This window comes from Gallinula chloropus (genome assembly GCF_964237585.1).
Source record: "Gallinula chloropus genome assembly, chromosome: 3".
Classification (NCBI taxonomy): Eukaryota; Metazoa; Chordata; class Aves; order Gruiformes; family Rallidae; genus Gallinula; species Gallinula chloropus.
Genome location: NC_140087.1, coordinates 115,554,052 through 115,575,529, shown reverse-complemented (window position 1 = coordinate 115,575,529; position 21,478 = coordinate 115,554,052). Strand labels below are relative to the sequence as shown.

General features: G+C 43.3%; 1 protein-coding gene across 1 annotated transcript; it reads right to left on the bottom strand.

Moving 5' to 3' along the window:
• Positions 1-651: 651 nt before the first annotated feature.
• GCFC2 (GC-rich sequence DNA-binding factor 2) lies at positions 652-21,277 on the bottom strand (the record flags this gene model as incomplete). Its single annotated transcript, XM_084262551.1, has 18 exons — positions 652-1,053; positions 2,135-2,259; positions 2,630-2,776; positions 3,674-3,740; positions 4,698-4,774; positions 5,986-6,107; positions 6,245-6,398; positions 7,416-7,615; positions 8,313-8,425; positions 9,215-9,293; positions 10,834-10,957; positions 11,861-12,047; positions 12,993-13,102; positions 14,243-14,328; positions 15,995-16,213; positions 16,883-17,047; positions 19,411-19,518; positions 20,908-21,277. 18 exons carry the CDS (start codon positions 21,275-21,277, stop codon positions 939-941), a joined length of 2,568 nt encoding a protein of 855 aa, XP_084118677.1. The 3' UTR covers positions 652-938.
• Positions 21,278-21,478: the final 201 nt, after the last annotated feature.

Below are 21,478 nucleotides of genomic sequence, written 5' to 3'. Positions count from 1 at the left end.
AATCTGCAAGAGTTGAATTCTGGTCCTGGAAGATTCTGAGGAAACAGAGGCAGAACACAGAGACTGGGATGCATTAGGGCTGCTACAATAAAGCAGCATCCTTGTTACTGTTACAAAACATTTACTGCAAAAATGCAAAAGTATAAAAGATTGGCAATCTAGTAAGGGTAGGATGAGGTAAAGTTCATTAGGTCATACTGAGAAGCAAAGGGAAGACTGTCCTGGAGTTTGAGCTACTGAGAAGGAACTGAAGTTGTTCTCTTGCTTCTCACCACCAAGCTGTCTGTTACTGAACGTTTGGACTCCAGCTCTGGGCACAGGCTCAGTCTGTATCACCTTCACTGCCCCTGCTCTTTCAGACCTCATCACATTCAACTTCTGCCCCCGCTGAACCCACAGTGCCCATCAGTCCCTCAGCCACACACCACACCTGTGCGCAGACTTCCCCTGGTTCTGTACCGGTCAGAACCCCTGGACGTGAGGGGCTCTTTCTCCAAGGATGGCCAAACAACCACCCCACCAAAAACATCACACTGGACCACGAGCCAGAACTCAAATGTCTCCCGAGTCAGAGTGGTGTCACACTGAAAACACCTTATCAAGCTGCCCATGTGCCAGCATTGCTGGACATAACAGGCACTTTCTCTCTGGGAGTCCCTCCAAAAATGAGTAAGCAATATAGTGCTGGCATGGTTCAGAACGCCTGATCCATCACTCTACTTTGACACCCATCACTTCTAACAAGACTCCTTAACCTAGAGGACATTTGGAAAAAGCCCTCACATATTTAACAAGCTGAGAGTGATTAGCACTACACCATTGCCTAGGCAGGCTCCACTAAGTACATCACCTATTAGAACTGGTTTAGTGTGGGTATCAGGCTTGTTCCGGTGTTCCTTCAAAAATACTCAGGAATATCAGTGTTGCTTTGAAAATTCCTATTTCCCAATCAATGATTTAAGGTGCTCAAGTCCATTCTCTTCAATGAAGTCTTCAGCAACCTGCAGAGCTTTGACTCTCACCAGCAGGAGGAGAACTTCTTTTGTTTCGTTACTATAAAATAAAAAATACATTAAGTAAATAAGTTGGATAGAGCAGCACATTTATGTATGGGACTCAAGTACATTTTACTAGCTTTAAAGAGATGGGTATCTGTCCTTGGCTGCCTGCCATCAGGTGACCATGGCTATACAGATCTGTAACAGCACCCAACATCTAGCACCCCAGTCACAGGAATCCAGAACTGCAGAAACACTTCTTTATGTTACAACTCTTGGTTCATGTATATGTGTGATGAGAACATCCTTGCAAGTGTCAAATATGCAAGACAATGGCTTCTGCAAGCAGCAGACAGAAGCTCTCTGCAGGCCCCACAGAGCAGACACCAGCTGGCCAAGAACCCACCCGCAGCCTGTAGAGAGGCAGCACAGTGGAGCAGGTAGAGACAGAGAAGATACTGTAACCCATGTTGGAGCAAGCTCCTGGCAGGACCTGCAGACCATGGAGAGAGGCCCACACCAGAGCAGGTTTGCTGGAGGGCACAACAACTTGTGACTCTTGGGGGGGGGGGGGGGGGGAGGGGGAGGGGGCCAGACTGGAGCAGTCTGGGTCTGAGAGATACTTTGTGATTTGTGACTGCACCCATAGCAGTGACCCATGCTGGGGCAGCTGGGGAAGAGCTGAAGCCCTGTGGGAAAGGACTCAATGTTGGAGAAGTTCATGGAGGACTGTCTGCCATAGATGGACCCCACAGTGCAGCAGGGGAAGTGTGGGGGGAGGGAGGCATTCCTCACACCCTTCCCCTGCTGCACTGTGGGGTCCCACCCACAGGAGAGAGTCTTCCATGAAGCTAAGTCCTTCCCTCCCAGCCAAGGAGGAAAACAGCTCAAAAGGAACTGACCAAAATCCTCATTCTGTGCCCCTCCCTGTGCCACAATGGGGGGAAGAAGGGAGTGAAATCATGACTAAAGTGAAGTCTGCTAAGAAAGGAGGGGTGGGGGAAGGTGCTTTAAGATCTGGTCACACTTCTCGTTACCCGACACCAGAGTCACTGGCTGTGCAGGGCACAGCCAGGGTCAAACCACCACAAGGCTATAGGAGGAAGTGCTTGACTCCCACAGAGCCTTATCATTACCTGTGGTTGTTCTTGTGCAGCGTACGCGCACACCGCAGCAAGTGCTGGCAGAAGTTGCGTAGCTCAGGGAGAGTGGATCCACTTGTAAGATCCTGGAACCATCTTTCTGGGAGGCAGGCAACGACCTGTTCACATGAAAAGCATTTGGAAACAGTTTAAAGAGAGGAGTCTTTCAAATGTACCCAAATCACATCACTTCTGATGAGGACTTTTTGCAGGTTCAGTCATAATCACTGTGTGGTTCCTCTTTGAAACCAAGACTGGCTATCCCTCACAGCAGTCACTCTTAAGAACCTATGGACCAGTACTTGCTGTGAAATGCAAAGTCATTCAAAATTAAGTTTAAGAGTTTTAAATGCTGGGGTTCAGTTTTTTGGTAGTTTTCTTTTTTTAAACATTCCATCTCCAGTTTAGACACCTCTTCATGGGGAAGTGGGGGGAGGAGGGGGGTGCTTTTCAGACACAGCCACTTCCAACATACATGTGATCTCTTACCTTACTACACTTTTCTATATTATCTGGCCCTGGGGGTGTGTTTAAGAGGTTCAGGAGGAGGTAACGGTTCAGCAACTTGCTCAGTCCCAAATCACGGACTGTGTCTTCTTGTACAATCCCATCCCAAAGCAGAATGTTGGAGAGCAGCTGCAGGAATGAAGACACAGGGACTATGTACACCTGGGAGCTGGAAGCGTGCTAAACCACAATATTACAAGTTTTATAGAAGATATAGAAGATAAAAAAAGATAGCATTATCCCATCCAATACGGATAATGAAGCACAGTACAAGGGGAACTGGCACCAAAACTGCTCTGGACAGCAAAACCCACAACCCTCCCCCATGGCCAGGGATGCTTCCACCACCCCATTTCCTTCTGAGGAGAGAGTGACCTGTATTTTTACATGTTTTGAGTCTGTTTTATTATTGATACTGCAAACTACACGATAAGATTTGAGTCAATCTGCAGAGGGTCCAGGTGCAGGAACCATAAGGGAAGCTGTGCAATAAACTCTGTGCTCTGCTGCTTACACAGTTGTGCTATGCTGACTCCCACTATAAAACTCCTATGCTACTCTAACCACAGAAAGCTATGCTGGTCATAACATTGTTAGAACAAAAAAAGCTTTTAATTGTACAACTTCACATTTGCATCATTGTGCTCAGGATCCCCAAATGATTTTGTCTGTCCCTGTAGTGTCAGGTGACAATCTGTCAGCAGAGCAGCCATGACTACCTAAAACAGTGTAAGGCCAACAGGCCTGGCTGACCCACTCAAGGGAAAAAGGAAGAAAGGAGCAGGAACAGATGGTTGGTCTCTTGCAGAAGATGTACCAGCTGGATAAGCAGAAACAGAAGTGTTCCTTTATAGTTCACTCTTAAATCACAACATGGAGGTTGTACAGCAAACTCATCCTTCACTAAGAAGGATTATTATCCACCCTAATAAAATGTATTAGTCTCCCAGGAATCACATTTGCCTGAAGATATTTCACTAGAATGAATTTCAAATTAAAGAAAGAAGAGAAGTGTATTTTCTCTACCTTAACAGCTGACCAAAAACATCTTTCTTGAAATTTTGAACATAGTGATGATTTGTCTTCCACAGAGCTGATCATGAAAAGAAGAAAGGTAAAATGAGGATTTTTGTTTGCTTTAAAAGATACATAGACAATTGTTATCTTAGATCCTGATGAATGTTAATTCTGGCATTCTTTCAGCAGTGACAGCCCCAGCCAGAGTAAAGGTCTAGAGAAAGAGCTGTCCACCTGAACCCCTAGCTACGACAGGGGAGGTTTAGGTTGTATGTCAGGAAGAAGTTCTGTACTGAGAGTGGGGTTGGGCACTGGAACAGGCTCCCCAGGGAAGGGGTCACAGCACCGAGCTGGGCTGAGGCCAAGAAACGCCTGGATGATGCTCTCAGTCCCATGCTCTGACTTGACTGGCCTTGTGTGGAGCCAGGAATTGGACTCAATGGGTCCTTTCCAGCTCAGGAGATTCTGTGATAACACAACCACTATGAAATAACTGCCAATGAACTAACTTACACTACTCAGAACATTCCATGTATTCAGATCCAAAGAGCACTGCTTAGAACAAAAGATCCTACCCCAGCTTCAGCAAATCTTCTCTCCTATCTGCACCTTAACCCCACATCTCCCAGACTCCCACTCATTCCCATCTCTGAAACAGTGTCCATCAGTCAGCATCTATATAAACCTTTCTAGGAATGACAGGAGGAATCGGGGACACACACACACACATCACCAGATGACCTGGACTACACAGGCCTTCAGATGTAGGATACTGTGCTAAAACCAGATTGTGGAACTCATACCAGAAAGGTTTTGGTGACAGGAGCATAAAAGCATTAAGTCATTGGAGTTACTTTTCTCAGAAAGGGTTTATAAACAGGAAGACGACTTAATAACCCTTCCTATAACAAAATAGCAGAAGGCATGTTTATCCCATTAGCTGTTAACAATGTCTACAATATCTATGTCTGGGGGGGAGAAGGGCAGAGGAACTGAAAAATATAACTATGAAGGAGTCCCAGAGCCAGCTTACCTTTTAGGATACAGAGGAATAAACACATCTTCCTCTACAGATTTCTTCATTCTTAGGACAACCATGTTCCTCAAATCCTATCAAAAAAGAAATTACTAATATGTCCTCACAAGAAAAACTTCGTTTTCCATTTGTAACAACTTCAATGGGTATTTTGTTTATTGAGAAGTGTAATATGCTAAGCTAAGCATATTACAGAGCTAAGTACAGTTGCTACTTTTAAATATTACACACTGGTTTGTTCTTGTTATGTATTAATGATCTCAATCACAGCTGCAGTGACCTACAGGGTTAACCGAGAGAGCTTTTAAGACTAATTTATTTCCCTTAAGTCTTTCTTTTTTTTGCAAGTTAATTTCCAAGGCAGGAAAACCACTAGATCAGCAAAAAAATAAGCTATGCCCATAGGATCACCATGAAAAGCTATGGCATTCTACATTAAAAAAAATAAAACCATCACCATAACTGGGATAGTAGAGGGTTTCTAGGCATCACGTTTTAAGGTGTCATTTCAATGCCACCTACTTCTTTGTTACTTAAAAATCCTTTTTATTCATTTACAGTTCTGCTTAATCTTACTTTCTGCACAACTGGTATTGTGGCTGAAGTCAGTTATATCCCTTCAAGTCCCAGTTTCACATCAGCAACCTTTGGAGGGCCCAGCTAGAGGGCATAAACACTTCCTAAAAAATATTGTTTCATACTCAGGGCCTAAACATCCCTCATTTCAACAGTTCGCTACTAGATAAACCTCCAGAATGACATCAGAATAAACCTGGCATCAGCCTGAAGATGGGCATACTGGAGTGTCTGTAACAATAAATGTGACTAGTAAAAGATCTGTAAGATTACAGAACCAGTCTTTCTCCTAGGCAAACAATTAACCTGTGGGGGTTTTTAACTTTTAAAAATTCTAGATTTACCATATACATAAAAGCTTAAGGATTCGACCACTGGAGCATTAGTAGCATTTAAAGGTCAAATTTTGAAAGATAATTAAAACACAAGTCTAAACTACTGTCATTGCAGCAAAACAAGATTAGATCTACGATCAGACTCTTGTTAGGTTCAGGCAGAATTCTTCCAGGAACAGGAGCAAATTTCTGCCTCAATGGGAAACTTCCTGCTCTCTGAAGCCATTAACTTTTCTTAATGTAAAGCAACAAAGCAAATAAGGACTCAGAACTGGACAGCTTCAGGACAATGTTCTGAGCACCCACAGGAGCACACACAGAAAGCTCACAGAGTGGGTGAAGTTCTCCCTTCCCCAGTACCACAGGAGCTTTACCTCTTTTGCTTGACTGCGTTCACTGTTGGAAAGGACTTGTTTTTCAAAGATGTTACTGCAAAGCTGTACAAGGTTCTTTGTCTGCGAAGAAGATAATGGATCCCACACGTTCTTTACAAACACTAAAAAAAAGGAAGAAAAAAGAATTTATTTATTTAATTCATGACACACAAGTGGTTACCTGCTCCAGTTTCAAGACACTACAGGGTAGTAGAGCTAAACACACAAAAAGCTCTCACAATAACCTTACAAAGATTACCTGTAATTTTTGGAAGAATAGTTTTTTCAATCACTCTAGGTAAAACTTCTCCGTCAGGGTGGTCATCCCTTTTTGGTTCAGATACATTTTTGGCATCACTGAATTCTTCTATAGCTCTGAACCAGGGCATCTCTTCCAACTCCATAAAATTCTGCTGAAAAAATAATTTCTGTTAATTGTTAAGTTGATGAGGACTGAGAGAGAAGCTCCATGCAAAGACACATCCAGTCACACCACAAAAACTCTCATGTAATTTCAGATCCTCCCCCCTCATCACAGAACAGAGGAAATCAGTCAGTTGGGAATCTTTCTAATAATTTCTAACACACTGTGCTATGCACAGAAACATCTCACTTTCCATATTAGAGTAACAGAATGCATTGGGTTGGAAGGGACCTTTAAAGGCCATCTAGTCCAACCCGTGCAGTAAGCAGGGACACCTTGAACTACATGAGGTTGCTCAGAGCCCCATCAAAGCCAACCTTGAATGTCTCCAGGGATGGGGTCTCCACAACCCCTCTGGGCAACCTGTGCCAGTGATCTACCACCCTCATAGCGAAGAATTTCTTCCTAGTGTCTAACCTAAACCTGTCCTGCTCTAGTTTAAAACCACTGCCCCTTGTCCTATCCCTCCCCACTCTTGTAACCAGCCCCTCTCCAGCTTTCCCATAAGCCCCTTCTGGTTCTGGAAACGGCTCTAAGATCTCCCCAGATCCTTCTCTTCTCAAGGCTCAATAAGCCCAACTCTCTCAGCCTCTCTTCATAGGAGAGGTGCTCCAGCCCCCAATGATTAATACAAATTGAAATGATTCATACACAAAAACTGACTTGACAAGAAGAAAAGGACCTCCTCAGTCAGCTCCTTTTCCAGGTTTCTGGAATGTCCCTACAACCGACATGGCAGAGTCCCCCATACAAAGTCTTCCCAGCAAACAACATGCCCGAGCTCAGACATACTTTGGGCTACCAGAAATGCTTGCAAACATCACCAATTCACAAAGGTAAAGCAGAAAATGCATGTTTACAAAGACTGTACAGCCCAGAATCATCAGAGGCTTTACTGACTACAGCCTACTGCTTCAGTGTAACACCCAGAAGCACCAGGGTCACCACTATATATTAATGCACACACACACCACTTCTAGAAGAAAAAGTCAGTTGGTGCACCTACCTCAAGAGGATTCCAATTTATTAACTGAACCCTGATCAACGGATTTAATAGCTTAGGCAGGCAGAAACCGATATAAGCATCACAGTAAGAATCAGGAAACTTCTCTTTCCATTCCTGGAATTTCAACAGGATTTTTCTGATGTCACAAAAATCTGCATGTACATCTTCAAAGATTTTCCTACTATCCTCTAAAACGTTATCTATGGATAATATTCATTGGGAATAAAAAGAAACAATCACAGAACTTATTGAGGCTTAAAGCTGAAGAGTTTATACATCTATAGGACATATGAAATATCTGTACCATAATTGCACCTTGTCATTTATCTTTGACACACCTGACACTAACAGATTTCAAAACCCGCTCCCTGGAAAACCTAGTTTCAGAAAAAAATACCATCCTAAGGCCAAAAAAGGCAAGTTCCTTCTGATCTATTCCACAGATTTATACAACCAGTGTTTCAGGCATTAAAACCCTTCTACCACTATCTGGAGAAAAGGTATTATGCCTTTCCCTGCTCCTCTTAATCCATACATTTAAGATAGTTAAAAAGACCAAACATTGAATTTAATCACTCTATTTTCAGAAAACAAATTGATTACACAAAGTGCATTGCAGCATTGCACTGAATACTATCAGATCAGCTTTGGCTTAATCTAAAAGAGCACACTTCCAGTTGAGACAGTAAAGTGCAATGCCACAAGGTAACTTGGACCAAAAGACATCTACAACACATCTGTTCTTCTAAAGACATTAAAACTGTCTGAATACATTTCTTTTCTACAGTGTAACTGGGAATATGTATCTCAAATGAAGAACCTCTTCACCTCTCCTAAAAAAAGAAAACATCATTAAAAAGTATCAGAGATTTTGATAACAGTAAGACTGTCACCAACCTTTGTTCTTCTGGAACTCTGTCGCCTCTGCAGGAGTCAGTTCATCATCACTCGACATGCCTTCGTGGTGGTCAGCCTCCCCTGAAGACTCTCTTACTTGTCGTCTGCAAGTCCTGTGTTTTGTAATCAATTCAGATGAGTTATCCTGACCTTGTATGCAGAAGGAAGCGCAATGAAAAATAATCTGACTTCAAAAAATGTACAAAAAGCAGTTTGTGAGAGCAACAGCCTAAGGAATCGCAACCAAGGACCAACACTAACGGTGTTGCCATAAGGATACAGAAACTGCACAAGAAGAATAGGTTGTGGGAACTGCCACAGAGGAGATCAGAGATGTTTATCAGCCATGTAATACCTTCATTTCACCTCATTCCCCACTGATGAGGCTAATAACTCATCCCACCTGGAACATTAAACTTTTAACAGGCACTGAACACTGACCCTGACAGTTTTTGTGCTGAGCTCTCTGCCTGACATCTCTGTTCTGGATCACTCGTGCAACAACTCACATAAAAGTTCTAACAGCACTCAAGTGCCAGCTGGGATCAAAAAGCTATTGCCATGACACCAAGAATCTTAACAGGAGCAATCAATAGTTTGCAACTCTGCCATAGGAAAATGGTATATGATAAAAGTAATATACAAATTTAATACAGTTATTTACATCAGCTAGTATAAAGACTGACAGCTTCCAGTGGAACTTTTTATTGTAACATTTTTCATTCAGTAAAACACTGAGGGTCTTGGAACTTCACACCACAGTTACAAGCTGAGGCACCACTACAACTGTAAAAACTTTCAAAGCTCTCAATAACCTTGGGATTTAAGTTCATCACTGCATGCATAACAAAGCCAGTGTACAGTACATTTGTCAGAGCTAAGCACACAGGCACAACACCTACCTTCGACGCTCACACATTTCCAGCAGCTGTGTCTCCTCATCATCTTCCAATCCACCATTAGTTGGTTTGTCTTTCCCACCTGTCAGAAGACAGAAACAGCAAAAAGAAAGTTATTTTTAAGCTTCATTTTCTCAATAAGGAAATGCTGATTCTCCTTGTACTGTGCTTCATTGGAAAACAGCAAAAGAAAAAAAATCAAACCTCTAAATCAAAACTTTACGTCTCCAGAATCACACACTATTGACATTACTCACTAACTGCATCTAGTCAGGTGTGGCTGTTCCCTTGTAGCAGCTGATGAAAAGATGAGTTTGATGATGCTCCAATGAATGCTCACTGCTTCCCAGTCCTGGGAATGGAAGTTAGTCCCTTCCACAACAGGCTCTTAGAAGTGTGAAAGGCAAGTTTAGGGTGATCTGAATGCCACAACTGAAGCCATGTACTAAATCAGAATAACCACAGAGGTTTGGTTCCAGTACTGTAATGGGAGTTCAGACTCTGATTTGTATTATTCAGAATTCTTGCATTTAGATTTCAAGACTAATGGGCTTCCCAGTGTCTCCTGCTACCCAACTGCATGATCCCAGTTACCCCAATTCCAATTCTTCAAGCCAAGACAGAAGTAGAAACTAGAAGTGTTTCAATTGTATTGTTGTTGGCTGGCTGATGGGTGCACAACATGCCAAAAAGAAAAGTCTGCTACCACTGAGGTACATCACAGAAAGAAACCCCAAAACCAGCCTTTGCACTGTATTAACTACAACTAGGAACATAATTAAGAGTGCTGTTAAATATCTAAGTAGAGTCTCATTTGTAATGAGCTGGAAGTGAAATCATTTTAGTGGTAACTATTACATTTTGATTAATAGTTACCTGAAACTGGTAACTGGCATCTGGCCCCCATCTGCACCCAGCAGCTCCAAGCACACTGTTCTTAGTTTTGCCTAAACAGTTTTACAGGGTTTGGATTTGGAGGTCTGGGTTGGTTTTATTCAACAGGAGCAGCTAAAGATTCACACAGCATACAAAACACAAATTGGTCTGGGAAGAAAATATAAGAAAAGTGCAGTTATTTTTCCTCCAGGAACGAAAAAGCCAGTTTTAGAGAAATCCCTTACACTAAAAGGTTTCTTTCTTCATGCCCTTCATGGAGGTGTCACCTCTTTGTTTGAAACATCCATCCTGAGCACATATAGAGCCTTAAAAGACACTCACATAGAGGTGATGCTGCCAAGTAATCACACTGCTTCTTTATAAATTCACAGAATCCTCCATCAGGAAGCTTTCTCCAACCTAAGATGATGCACTATAAAACTGACTATCAGAAAGCTTACTCTATTTTTCTTTTTAAATACTGAGGGAAGGTTGCTGAGTTGAATAACTAAACACTGACAAAGTACATGCTCATGTTGTGTTCACTATTCAACCAGAGAAAGCATCATGGGCCTTAAGGAGGTAAGGACTTCGATGGAGGTGTAAGTAGAGCACACCTACTGACAACAGGAAGGGGAAAGGAGATCAAAGGTCAAAATTAAAAACTCCATCCAAGAAGTAGCAGTGCATTTTCGCTCAATAAGTGAACGTTTCAATAAGAAAGTAACTTCTAACACCATACTAACTTGTCACATGATGAATGTAAGAAGATTCCTTTTTCAGCTCGTCTTGCCTTCGTTTCAATACGCTCACGGCTCGTTGCTGAAGAAGCTGATGCACAGCCAATTCTACATCATTAATGTATTTCAGCTGAAAGTAAACAGAAATCAGGTTTTCAATTAATTAAAATACCAAAAGAATGAACAAAAAAAATCCGTTTTCATGGGGCTTTTGTATAGCTGTGAAATTAGAACCAAAATATTACAGACTGAAAAGTACATTCCTGCTCACTGGAGTCTTCCAGGCTTTTTTAGTAAGACTGAAGCACAAACTAAACCCCAGTTGCTCATCACAGGACTACCTAAGACTCTATCCAATAGGTTCAATGGGACACTAGGGGTGCACTTAGCTTGATTTTGGTTTGCTTTCAAATCTCTAGACACTAAAGCAAGTTTATTCCTCAACTAAGATTTGTTCTCTTTGAAGTGACATAAAGAAATTCACAACTGCAAGGCAATTAAGTGACACACACGGGATTTGACAGCACTAGCTATAGAGGATAAAAGCAGTTTACTTTCAGTGAGGCCACACTTCAGGCAGCTCCTCCCCTTCTGCCAAACTTCATCTTTTTAAATATACTGGGATTGCAGTTTGGGAAACTGATGATGTGATAACACAGAAGAGCTCTGTAAGGATTTGTCTACCTCAGTCCCAACTTGAACCTAACACAAGGTTATGCAACCCTGACTAAAGGCATTTTGAGAGATCCCAGACAGTAATTTAAACACCACCCTTCATTCAACTTCAATTCACCCTGGTTACTAGACCTTAAAAAAAAAAACCCTCCCTCCAACATTTTGTTAGAATCTAGGCAAGACCACAGCTCACATCAATATATCTATAGTAGTTTCAGCATCACTTCAGGTGAGGGTTGACTTGTTTTCCCTATATTCTGTTTCCTATTACATTAAAATTTCTGAATGAATACATTTTTATCTGAGCATTGTCCCTTATCATTTCGAAACAAAAAAGGGAAGAGGAACATACACATACTTTTTCATTCAAACAGTTTATCAAGTTTTCTACGTATATTTTCATGGCCCTGTAGAATTTGTAATTCACAGCTGCATCTGAAGACTTCTCTAACTCCTGGACAGCCATCTTTGAGCTTTCAATGTCCTTCATGTATTTCTCATACTCTCTCTGGTGGGCGCGGTGCACATCCTGTAATAATGTTATCCTACAGAGAGGGAAAGATTTTGGGATATCACATTAAATGGAGTCTACCAAACATCTGTACCTAAACTTGTACTTGACTTAACTCATTCCTTCCATGTGATTATGGTAAAGCAAGTATACAGTTCCACAGAAATATTTAGCTCAATTTAGTGGTAATTCTTTGAACAGGCAGGTCGATGATCTGTACAAAGCATATAGAGACAACCCAGGGCACGTCCACAGTGCACATTTATGTTTTGACTGTATAATGTTACTTGTCTAAACTGAACAGGACAGCTGCTTCTTGGTGCTCAGAGAGATACCAGGGGACAGCATACCTTAGGATGCCTGACCCCAGCTGTTCTTCTCACACACCCCTCTTAGGGGTTCCCCATTTCAACCCCAGGACATTTCAGCTGCCCACAGACAGCAGCTGAACTGCCAAAGAAAAGCCACAGCCTGGCATATGACTGAAGAAAAAAAAAAAAGAATAAGAAAATCAAGGCAGATTCTCATTTGCTTAAATAGTCCAGAGAGGATTTACTGCTGCTTTAGGAAATGGGAAGTATTTTTGCAGCTGGTTTAAGAACCACTGTAACAGAACTAGTATTGCCAGCTCCATCTGCCATGGTGAAGTTTTGCTTGCTGGGCAATCGTGACATTGAAACACAACCCCTGCTGAAAAACTACAAGCTGGTGCCATTTAAATGAACTTACTCTCTGAAGTTCTAACTGATAAAACACTCCTAAAAAGTCCAAATGCTCTTTTACAACAAAAACATTGTCAGGTAACATTGAAGATTTATAGTTCTCTACTAGATGTCCTGACAGGCATATCACACATGAAACAGCCATCCAAAAAGTCTCCAATAGCCTGGGAAAGGAATGAGACTCCAAAGATGTCACCCCTCACTCTGCAATAAAAACTCATACAACTCAAAGCTCAATTCCCAAGAGCAGGATTTACCTTTCAGTCAGTCGGTTCTTCACAATTTCTATGTTCACAGGTGGCAGAGAAACAGAGGGATCAAACTTTGGCTTGGCTGGTTTACGCAGTGAAGCGGTGTCATAAGTTTCCTGCAATAATTTTAAGTGTTAATTTTTAATATACCATTTACACCAGCTTTCCTTCTCCAGCTCTAGAGATCAGTAAGATATCACTGGAATACTTACACTCAACACAAAAATACAAATTTCAGTCACTAGGTACAGAAAATGTTGCACAGAACAGTACAACAAACTGAAGTTGATGTCTTCATCTGGAAACAATAACTTTCAATAATGAATGATGCTTCTACACTGACAGCTAAGACAGCTAGTATCAAGATTATAAACATAAAATTTAGAAATAAACTACAAGTGGTAATAATATGTGATTTTACTTTTCTTGCTTACTTAAAACTACTTGAATATATTTATAATTTGTTTGCCATCTATTGCCCATTTCACATGCCATTGTCTCATAGTAAACTTTGATTTCATAAATGTGAATGCTACCTTCTGACAAAGCCAGTAGCCAGGAGACAGATTTTTCACCCTGACAGCTCAGTTTAACCTAAGAACACCAAGCACACCAGATTTAAAATCTCTCTTGTTGAATTCAAGCTTTCTCTCATTCCTCCAACTACTCATAATTAAACAGGCTATTTGTCTATTATGACACAAAGAACTGGTTATTCCAATTTTTCTAGTCTGATCCAGAGGTGATTTAAGCCAGAAACAGACCTTCCCACTCACCAGAAGATAGTAGTCTATTTTTGCTAATTATTTACCAGAAAAAAATAATTCTGAACTGTGGAAACAGCTCTCAGATTACCACACAAAGGAAATTTAGCCTAAGAGAAGAATAACTTCTGCTCTATGACTTCTTAACATCTGTATTATTTGCATACTCTTGCTTTCAAGATCCCTTGCATGACAGCCAAGCATAATTGGAAGGGTTCAGATTTTATTCTCTGCTTTTCTGTCTTCAACAACATATGGGTACCTGTCCTTGAGGTAGACAACAATAACCTGCTTCTGAACAGCTAGATAGGGATTACAGGTTTCCATTACCATCTTCCCATATTTTTAATCTTCTCCCCAAAGAAGGAAGGTGTAACTTCCTAAAACCCCTCTCTAATGACAGGGCAGGAAGGAGATATGACAGTACTCCAGACAAGCTCTCCTGCCTATGAGCAAAAAACAACTGCCAGTGGTTAGGAAAGCATGTATCACCTGAGAGAGTTTAACTGCTTTCTTTATTTGCTGTTCTTCCCACTTAATTTCTGCTTCATCTTCACTGGATTCATCGCCCTCAGACACTGGAAGTTAAAACAATCATGATTAGATATAACTGCACCCTTTGTTTTTCCCTTTCATGTTCTCCTCCCTCTGAAGCAACAGTGGTGCCCTTGACCCATACTGGGAAGTGATAACACACAGAAAACAGTAGATTAGATACCCTAAAGATTACAAGACTTCCAAACTGAAAGGCAAGGAAAGCTTGGAAGTCACTACTGGGATTTGTAATATTCACACCAATATTAATGTCTCTAACATTCTGTTACTCACCCACTGCTGCAGCATACAGGGAGCTAAGCCACCTAGTTTTTATGCACAGCTTTGCTTTAAGGCATAATACATATAATCACAGAATGGTTTGAGTTGGAAGGGACGTCAAAGCCCATCTGGTTCCAACCCCCTGCCATGGACAGGGACACCCTTCACTAAGCCAGGGTGCCCAAAGCCCCATCCAGCCTGGCCTCGAGCCCTGCCAGGGATCCAGGGGCAGCCACAGCATCCCTGGGCACCCTGTGCCAGGACCTCACCACCCTCACATTTCTTCCTAATGTCTCATCCTTACCTTCCCTCCTTCAGCTTAAGGCCCTTATCCCTTGTCCTGTCTCTAGACTCCCTGATAAACAGTCCCTCCCCAGCTTTCCTGTGGCCTTTTTAGGTACTGGAAGGCTGCAATAACACCTCCCTGGAGACTTCTCCAGGCTGAACAAGCCCAACTCTCTCAGCCTATCTTCATAGGAGAGGTGCGTCCAGACGTCAGATCATCTCTGTGGCCTCCTCTGCACTCACTCCAGCATGTCCCTATCTGTCTTGTACTGGGGACTCAGAGCTGGATGTAGTATTGCAAGTGAGGTCTCACCAGAGCACAGGGGCAGAATCGCCCCTCTCAATCTGCCAGCCACTTCTTTTGATGCAGCCCAGGATGCTGTTGGCCTTCTGGGCTGCAGATTCCCATTGGGGGCTCACGTTGAGCTTTACACATCAACCAACACTCCCAAGTCCTTCATGTAAATGCATTTAAGTAAGAGTGTGAGTACAGATTGTAACTCAGTGAGTGACATGACACACAGCAAACCCTTAAGTGTTCAGAAATGTGCATTCTACTACAGATACAAAAATATTGCAATAGTGTTAATCAGAATTGCATAATTGGCTCATAGTTATGAATAACCTTTATTCAAATAATAAAGGTAAACCAGTCCCTCAACAGAACTGTAAGCAGCTACTAAAGGATAAAAGCAACACAAAAGCCAGATACGCTTTGCATGCAACACATTTGTTTAATCCTGAAGGGTATGTTGTTGAAAAAGGAAAAAACCCTCAAGCACAGTCATAGTATCAATGCAGGGCGAGCACTCAGAAGACTAGACCAGAGGGAGGAGGCAGGATTTATAGCAACTTCATTCACACTAAACGCTGTGGCTCCTACAAGGCAATTTTTTGTAGTCAACAAGGCCAAAAATAATTTTTGAAGCATTTCTCAGAGCACCCTGTGCCACCACATTAAGGAGACCCAAACCAGGTTGATGTCCCATATAACCTTCAAGCACCAGCTGTACAGCCTTTTGCCAAGACCTCTTGAAGAGCAAAGCCTCACACAGCACTCGCTCTTTACTGGGCAAGGCCCACGTTTCTCCAGGTATCTGAACAATAAAGCCACAAGCACTGGGAAAAGTGGCACCAACTCACCCATGTGTTCAGTCATCCTCTGCCTAAGAGTTCTCATTTTAGGAACAAAGTTGAGATTCTTCATATCAGACTCATCTTCACTGTCTAAGTCACTGCTTCCTCTTCTCTGAGAGAGCTGATGACTGCCTGAGACGTTCAGTGGAAGGTAATCAGCCTGTGTCCTGGCCAAGTGACACTTCCTCCGAGCAGCCTCAATACAAGCTGTGCTGGGAATATTACCTGCATTGAAGAGGAAAAGAAAAAAACAAAAAAAAGCCTAAGCAAAAGACTAAAAGCAACACTTTGTATCATTCCTAACATCACTTAACACCAATAATCACACAGATCAGAATCACTGTACAATTCTGAATACAGGACACAAGATTTTTTTATTGAGCTTATGTTGAACATAAGGAGATGGAAAAGCATCCTTTAAAAGTGCTTCTTAGTCTAAAAAAAAGCTCAGACTTTTGTCTTTTAAGTTATTGCTGTTAGCCTGTTCTGCTCTTTTCCATCTCCCCAAAAGATAAGGGTCACTAAACTTTGTGGGCTTACAGAGGAATCCAAAATTCACAAATCAGCACAAATGAGGTTGTATTTTAAGCTCATGATGGGAATTGTGCATTGTTAAATGGGGTTTTTTTGCTTCCTTTCTTCTGAAACCAATGGTCACTGTTTCTGATCCATTTCCAAAATTAATAAATACAATATATCTGCAACAAAAATACTGGGGAACCATCACTACCCTTTTAGAAGGAAGGTAGCCCAGAGTCAGCACAAACAAGATGCCCACACCTTACATGATTTAAGGCAAGTGGGATTCATCTCACCGGTCCTGTTATGTACTTCAGAGAAAGAATGCTGTTAAAGAACGTTATTTTAAAAAGAAAACAAATCTAGGAAACTAACCCGATGATAAATCCTTACTCCTCTGTACACCACTGGATTCATTTTCAGAGTCTGAGCTGTTGTCGTCCTCATTTAATGAGGAATAACTTTCTTCATCCTCCTCCTCCTCCTCTTCCTCACAAGTGCCTTTCGTGTTGCCAGCTCCAGGCTCCAACTGACAGGTTTCTGCTTTAGGCGAAAAAAGAAAGATTTACTTATTTCAGTTGCTGGACTCTAATGTGCCGTAACTGGTTACCAGTCACTATTTCCACCTTGCTGCAGCAAAGACTGGTCACTTATCTATCTCCATCCTTCCTCACAAAAATATGTCGAATCTGCCAACACTCCAAGACAGCAATTTACAAACCCCTTCTTGCCTTAGATCAGAACATCTGTGATAGTGCTAAACCACTGTCCTTCTGAAACACAGAGCATATTTACACACACACAAAAGCGACATCAGCTCCCAGATAACAACTGATTAACGTTCTGATGGCTCACAGCATGTTTGGATTCATCTCCCTTGCCTTTATAAACTGTCTTTAGAAAGCACCTTTTTTTTTTTTTAGTATTAATAGTGTCAGGCTCCTTGTTACTAAGAAAAATTATCATCACAGAGTCACAATCTCAACGAAAATTATTTCTCAGCCTAATTATTTTTTTATCTAACAGCAGCAATTAGGGTTTATCAGTGAACTGATAGAGCTGTCACTAGAGGGGAAGAGATCTTTTAGACACACTTGTTTGTGAAACACACAAACCCCAAATATCCCAATAGGAAACTCGCTATAGTTCGATGAGCCTCAGAATACTACCAGAACTATCAAAGTTATTGATTGCAGTCAATTAAAACATTCAAATGCTCTAATAGTTAACTGCTTAATAATGCAAAGCCTAATGTAAACATTAAGTTTTGAAGATTAATGAAAGAGACTGAGAAGTCCTTAAAGCTCAAGCCAATAGTTTGTTCAAGTCACACAACAGATGAGCAAGTTGTACAAACTTACCGAGTAAGTTTGTTTCAAGTCTTACAGATAGATGAGCAATTTGTAAGCGTGTATCAAGCACGCAATCTAACTGATGATAAGCCCATCAACGTTTAGCTACATGACTATCAAACCAGGTCTTGGGTCATAAGCAGGAGTCAAGTCAAAAGAATGAAAGAGGGTCAATGACTGAACACTTCAGAGAATCATAGAATGGTCAGGGTTGGAAGGGACCCCAAGGATCATACAGTTCCAACCCCCCTGCCACAGGCAGGGCCACCAACCTTCAGCCTGGAGCTACACAAGGTTGCCCAGAGCCCCATCCAACCTGGCCTTGAACACCTCCAGGGATGGGGCATCCACAACCTCTCTGGGCAGCCTGTTCCAGCACCTCACCACTCTCTCTGTAAAAAACTTCCCCCTAATATCTAATCTAAACCTCCCTTCCTTTAGTTTTAATCCATTCCTCCTTGTCCTGCCATTGTCTGCCCTTTTAAACAGTTGATTCCCCTCCTGTTTCTCTGCTCCCTTCAGGTACTGGAAGGCTGCAATGAGGTCCCCCCGCAGCCTTCTCTTCTCCAGGCTGAACAATCCCAGCTCCCCCAGCCTCTCTTCATAGGGTAGGTGCTCCAGCCCTCTGATCACCTTTGTGGCCTCCTCTGAACCCTCTCCAACAGTTCCACATCCTTCTTGTATTGGGGGCCCCAGACCTGGACACAGGACTCTAGATGGGGCCTCACGAGGGCAGAGTAGAGAGGGACAATCACCTCCCTGTCCCTGCTGGCCACCTCTCTTCTAATGAAACCCAGGATACCATTAGCCTTGTGAGCTGCAAGAGCACACTTGAGTATTTTCTTCATCCCTGGACCACCAGAGCACCCCCCACAAAGCCCACCAGAAAGAACTATTACGCATGTGGCAGAAACTTGGACATATATAAATCAATTCTTAGAAATCTAATGTTTATGTAGATTAGCTCTTGGGAGATGTATTGAATACATACAACTTTGCAACGTAAATTCTCTGTTATCACACTAATTCATTGGAGCACTCACAGTGGAGAGACACACAGTGCTGCAATAAAGAATACCTGCTTGTAACAGTTACGCTGGGCTCTGACTGGTGAATGAATTTCCACAGTTCAGTTCTATAAAAATCCAACAAAGCTCTACTTTTTCTTTCAATGCAAGCACTCAGATCAAACTGCAAACTGGCAGTAATAAGCACTGCTGCCCCACAGCTTGGAAGGTATCACATATATCTAAGCTATAAACTCATCCTAAGTTTCACAACTCTCTTTTACTGCAGGGGCTCTGCACACTTAAGTCTTCTCAAGAACAGCTTCCAAGTTCTGACACTGTTTTACTCAGGTCATATGGAAAATGATTATAAATATATATAAATATAAATATGTAAAGTACTGTTATATGCATAATATTTGGTTTAATTAACAAGTAGAAGACATCTAACAGTGGTATTTGTACATCACTCTTCACTTACATGAAAATATATTATAAAATCGGTAAGCATTCCTTAAAATATTGAACTGAAAGAAGTACTTACTTTTGTTTTCTTCAGTTTCTGTCTGTTCAGGCAGTAGGCTTTCCTTCTTTTGAATTCTAAACGTTACTTCATTGAAGGCTGGCTTTTTAATTTTAAAAAATTCTTCATCTGTTCAGATAAAACAAAATTATTCTCAATATCATTAACAGAAAGTGCATATGTGCATATATATTCCATATAAAATGTAAATAATCTCTGTGTGGACACAGAAATTGGTTTTACATTCTGGCTGCATTAAGTCTAACTAGCTTTAGGGATTAATCTCTCAAGATCCATCACTTCAATTTAAAATTCTGTAGCTCAGTGTCCTCGATACAGCAACACTGTGCTGTTGACACTATTCTGCATCCATCATCAAGTGACTCGTGTAGACTGCCCTGACCTGCTTTGCACCATCAGCCACAAAAAATCATCCAGAAAAGTCAATTAAAAATTTAAATTTCAGTTATTAAAACTAACACATGATTAACTATGCTCGTCATTGAATCATAGAATGTGTGAGGTTGGAAGGGGCCTTCAGAAGTCATCCAGTCCAACCTCCCTGCAGTAAGCAAGGCCATCTTCACTAGATCAGGTGACTCAGAGCCCCATCAAGCCTGACCTGCAATACCTACAGGGATGGGGCCTCCACTACATCTCTGGACAACCTGTTACAGTGATCTACCACCCTTGGATTAAAGAACTTTTTCCTAAGATCCAACCTAAATCTCCCATTTTCGAGTTTAAAACCATTACCCCTTGTCCTACTGCTACATATCCTCATGAACAGTTCTTCCCCAGCTTTCTTACAGGCATTCAGGGACTGGAAGGCCGCTATAAGGTCTCCCTGAAGCCTTCTCTTCTCCAAGCTGAACATGCCCAGCTCTCTCAGCCTGTCTTCACAGGAGATGTGCTCCAGCTCTTTGATAATTTCTGTGGCCCTCCTCAGAACATGCTCCAACAAGCCCATGTCCTTCTCGTGTTGAGGGCTCCAGAGCTGGACACAGCACTCCAGGTGAGGTCTCCCCAGAACAGCGCAGAGGGGCAGAATCCCCTCTCTCGATCTGCTGGCCACACTTCTTCTGATGCAGCCCAGGGTGCAGCTGGCCTTCTGGGCTGCAGGTGCATACTGGGGGCTCACGTCCAGCTTCTCACCCACAAATCACATGTTATCTGCTGGTTTTCCCACCATTTAGCTCCTTCCCTCCCTCCCCCCCCAAAGCACACCGACACCTGTCACCTTCAAAGCGCTCTAACGCGCCTTTCTCCGCTAAGCGCCCGCAGCAGCCCGGCCCGTAACACGGCCGGGTCACGGAAGGCACAGAGGCGATCTGACCTGCCGCGTCCCGGGGCACAGTGGGGCAGGAGACCCCCCCGCTCGGCCCAGCTCCCAGCCCGGTCGCTCCTCCCCGAGCCTCCAGCGCCTGCTCCCCGAAGCCGGCGGGGCGTGAGGCTGCCCCCCGGGGCGGGTGAGGCTCCGCCTCCCCTCCGGAAAGGGAAACGCCGCCGAGGGCTTACCTTCCCGCTCCTCCTCGCTCCCGAAGCTCAGCAGCGCCTTCCCGCCCCGCGCTGCCCCGGTGCCGGCTCCAGCGAGGCGCGGCCCGCGGCTCGCAGGCGCCTCGCCAGGCTCCCCCCGCTGCCCGGGACTTCCCAACGGTCCCTCTGGAGGCAGCGGCTCCTCTGCTGCGGCGGCGGCGGCACCGGACCCCTCAGGGGAAGCGGCAGCGCTGCCGGGGTCCCCCTCAGACTCCGTTTCCCGCTCGGAGTCGCGGCCGGGGCTGGGGGCGGGCGGCGAGGCGGGGGCGGGCGGCGGCTCCGGCTCCTCATCGCTGCTGCTGGGCGCCGCGCGCTGCCGGCCGCGGAAGTTGCGCGGGGGGCGCCGGAACATGCTGCCCGGGGAAGCAGCCGCAAGGCCCCCCGCACACGCGGAGCTACCGCGCATGCACAACACCACCCACAAAGTACTTCCTCTGTCTTAGACCCACCTCCCTGTTCTCGTCCCGCCAGGAAGTGGGCGGGGCAGGGGCGACAGGCGCCCAATGAGAGCGAGGGGGCGAGTCCCCGCTGTTAACCGCCGGGGTGCCGTAGG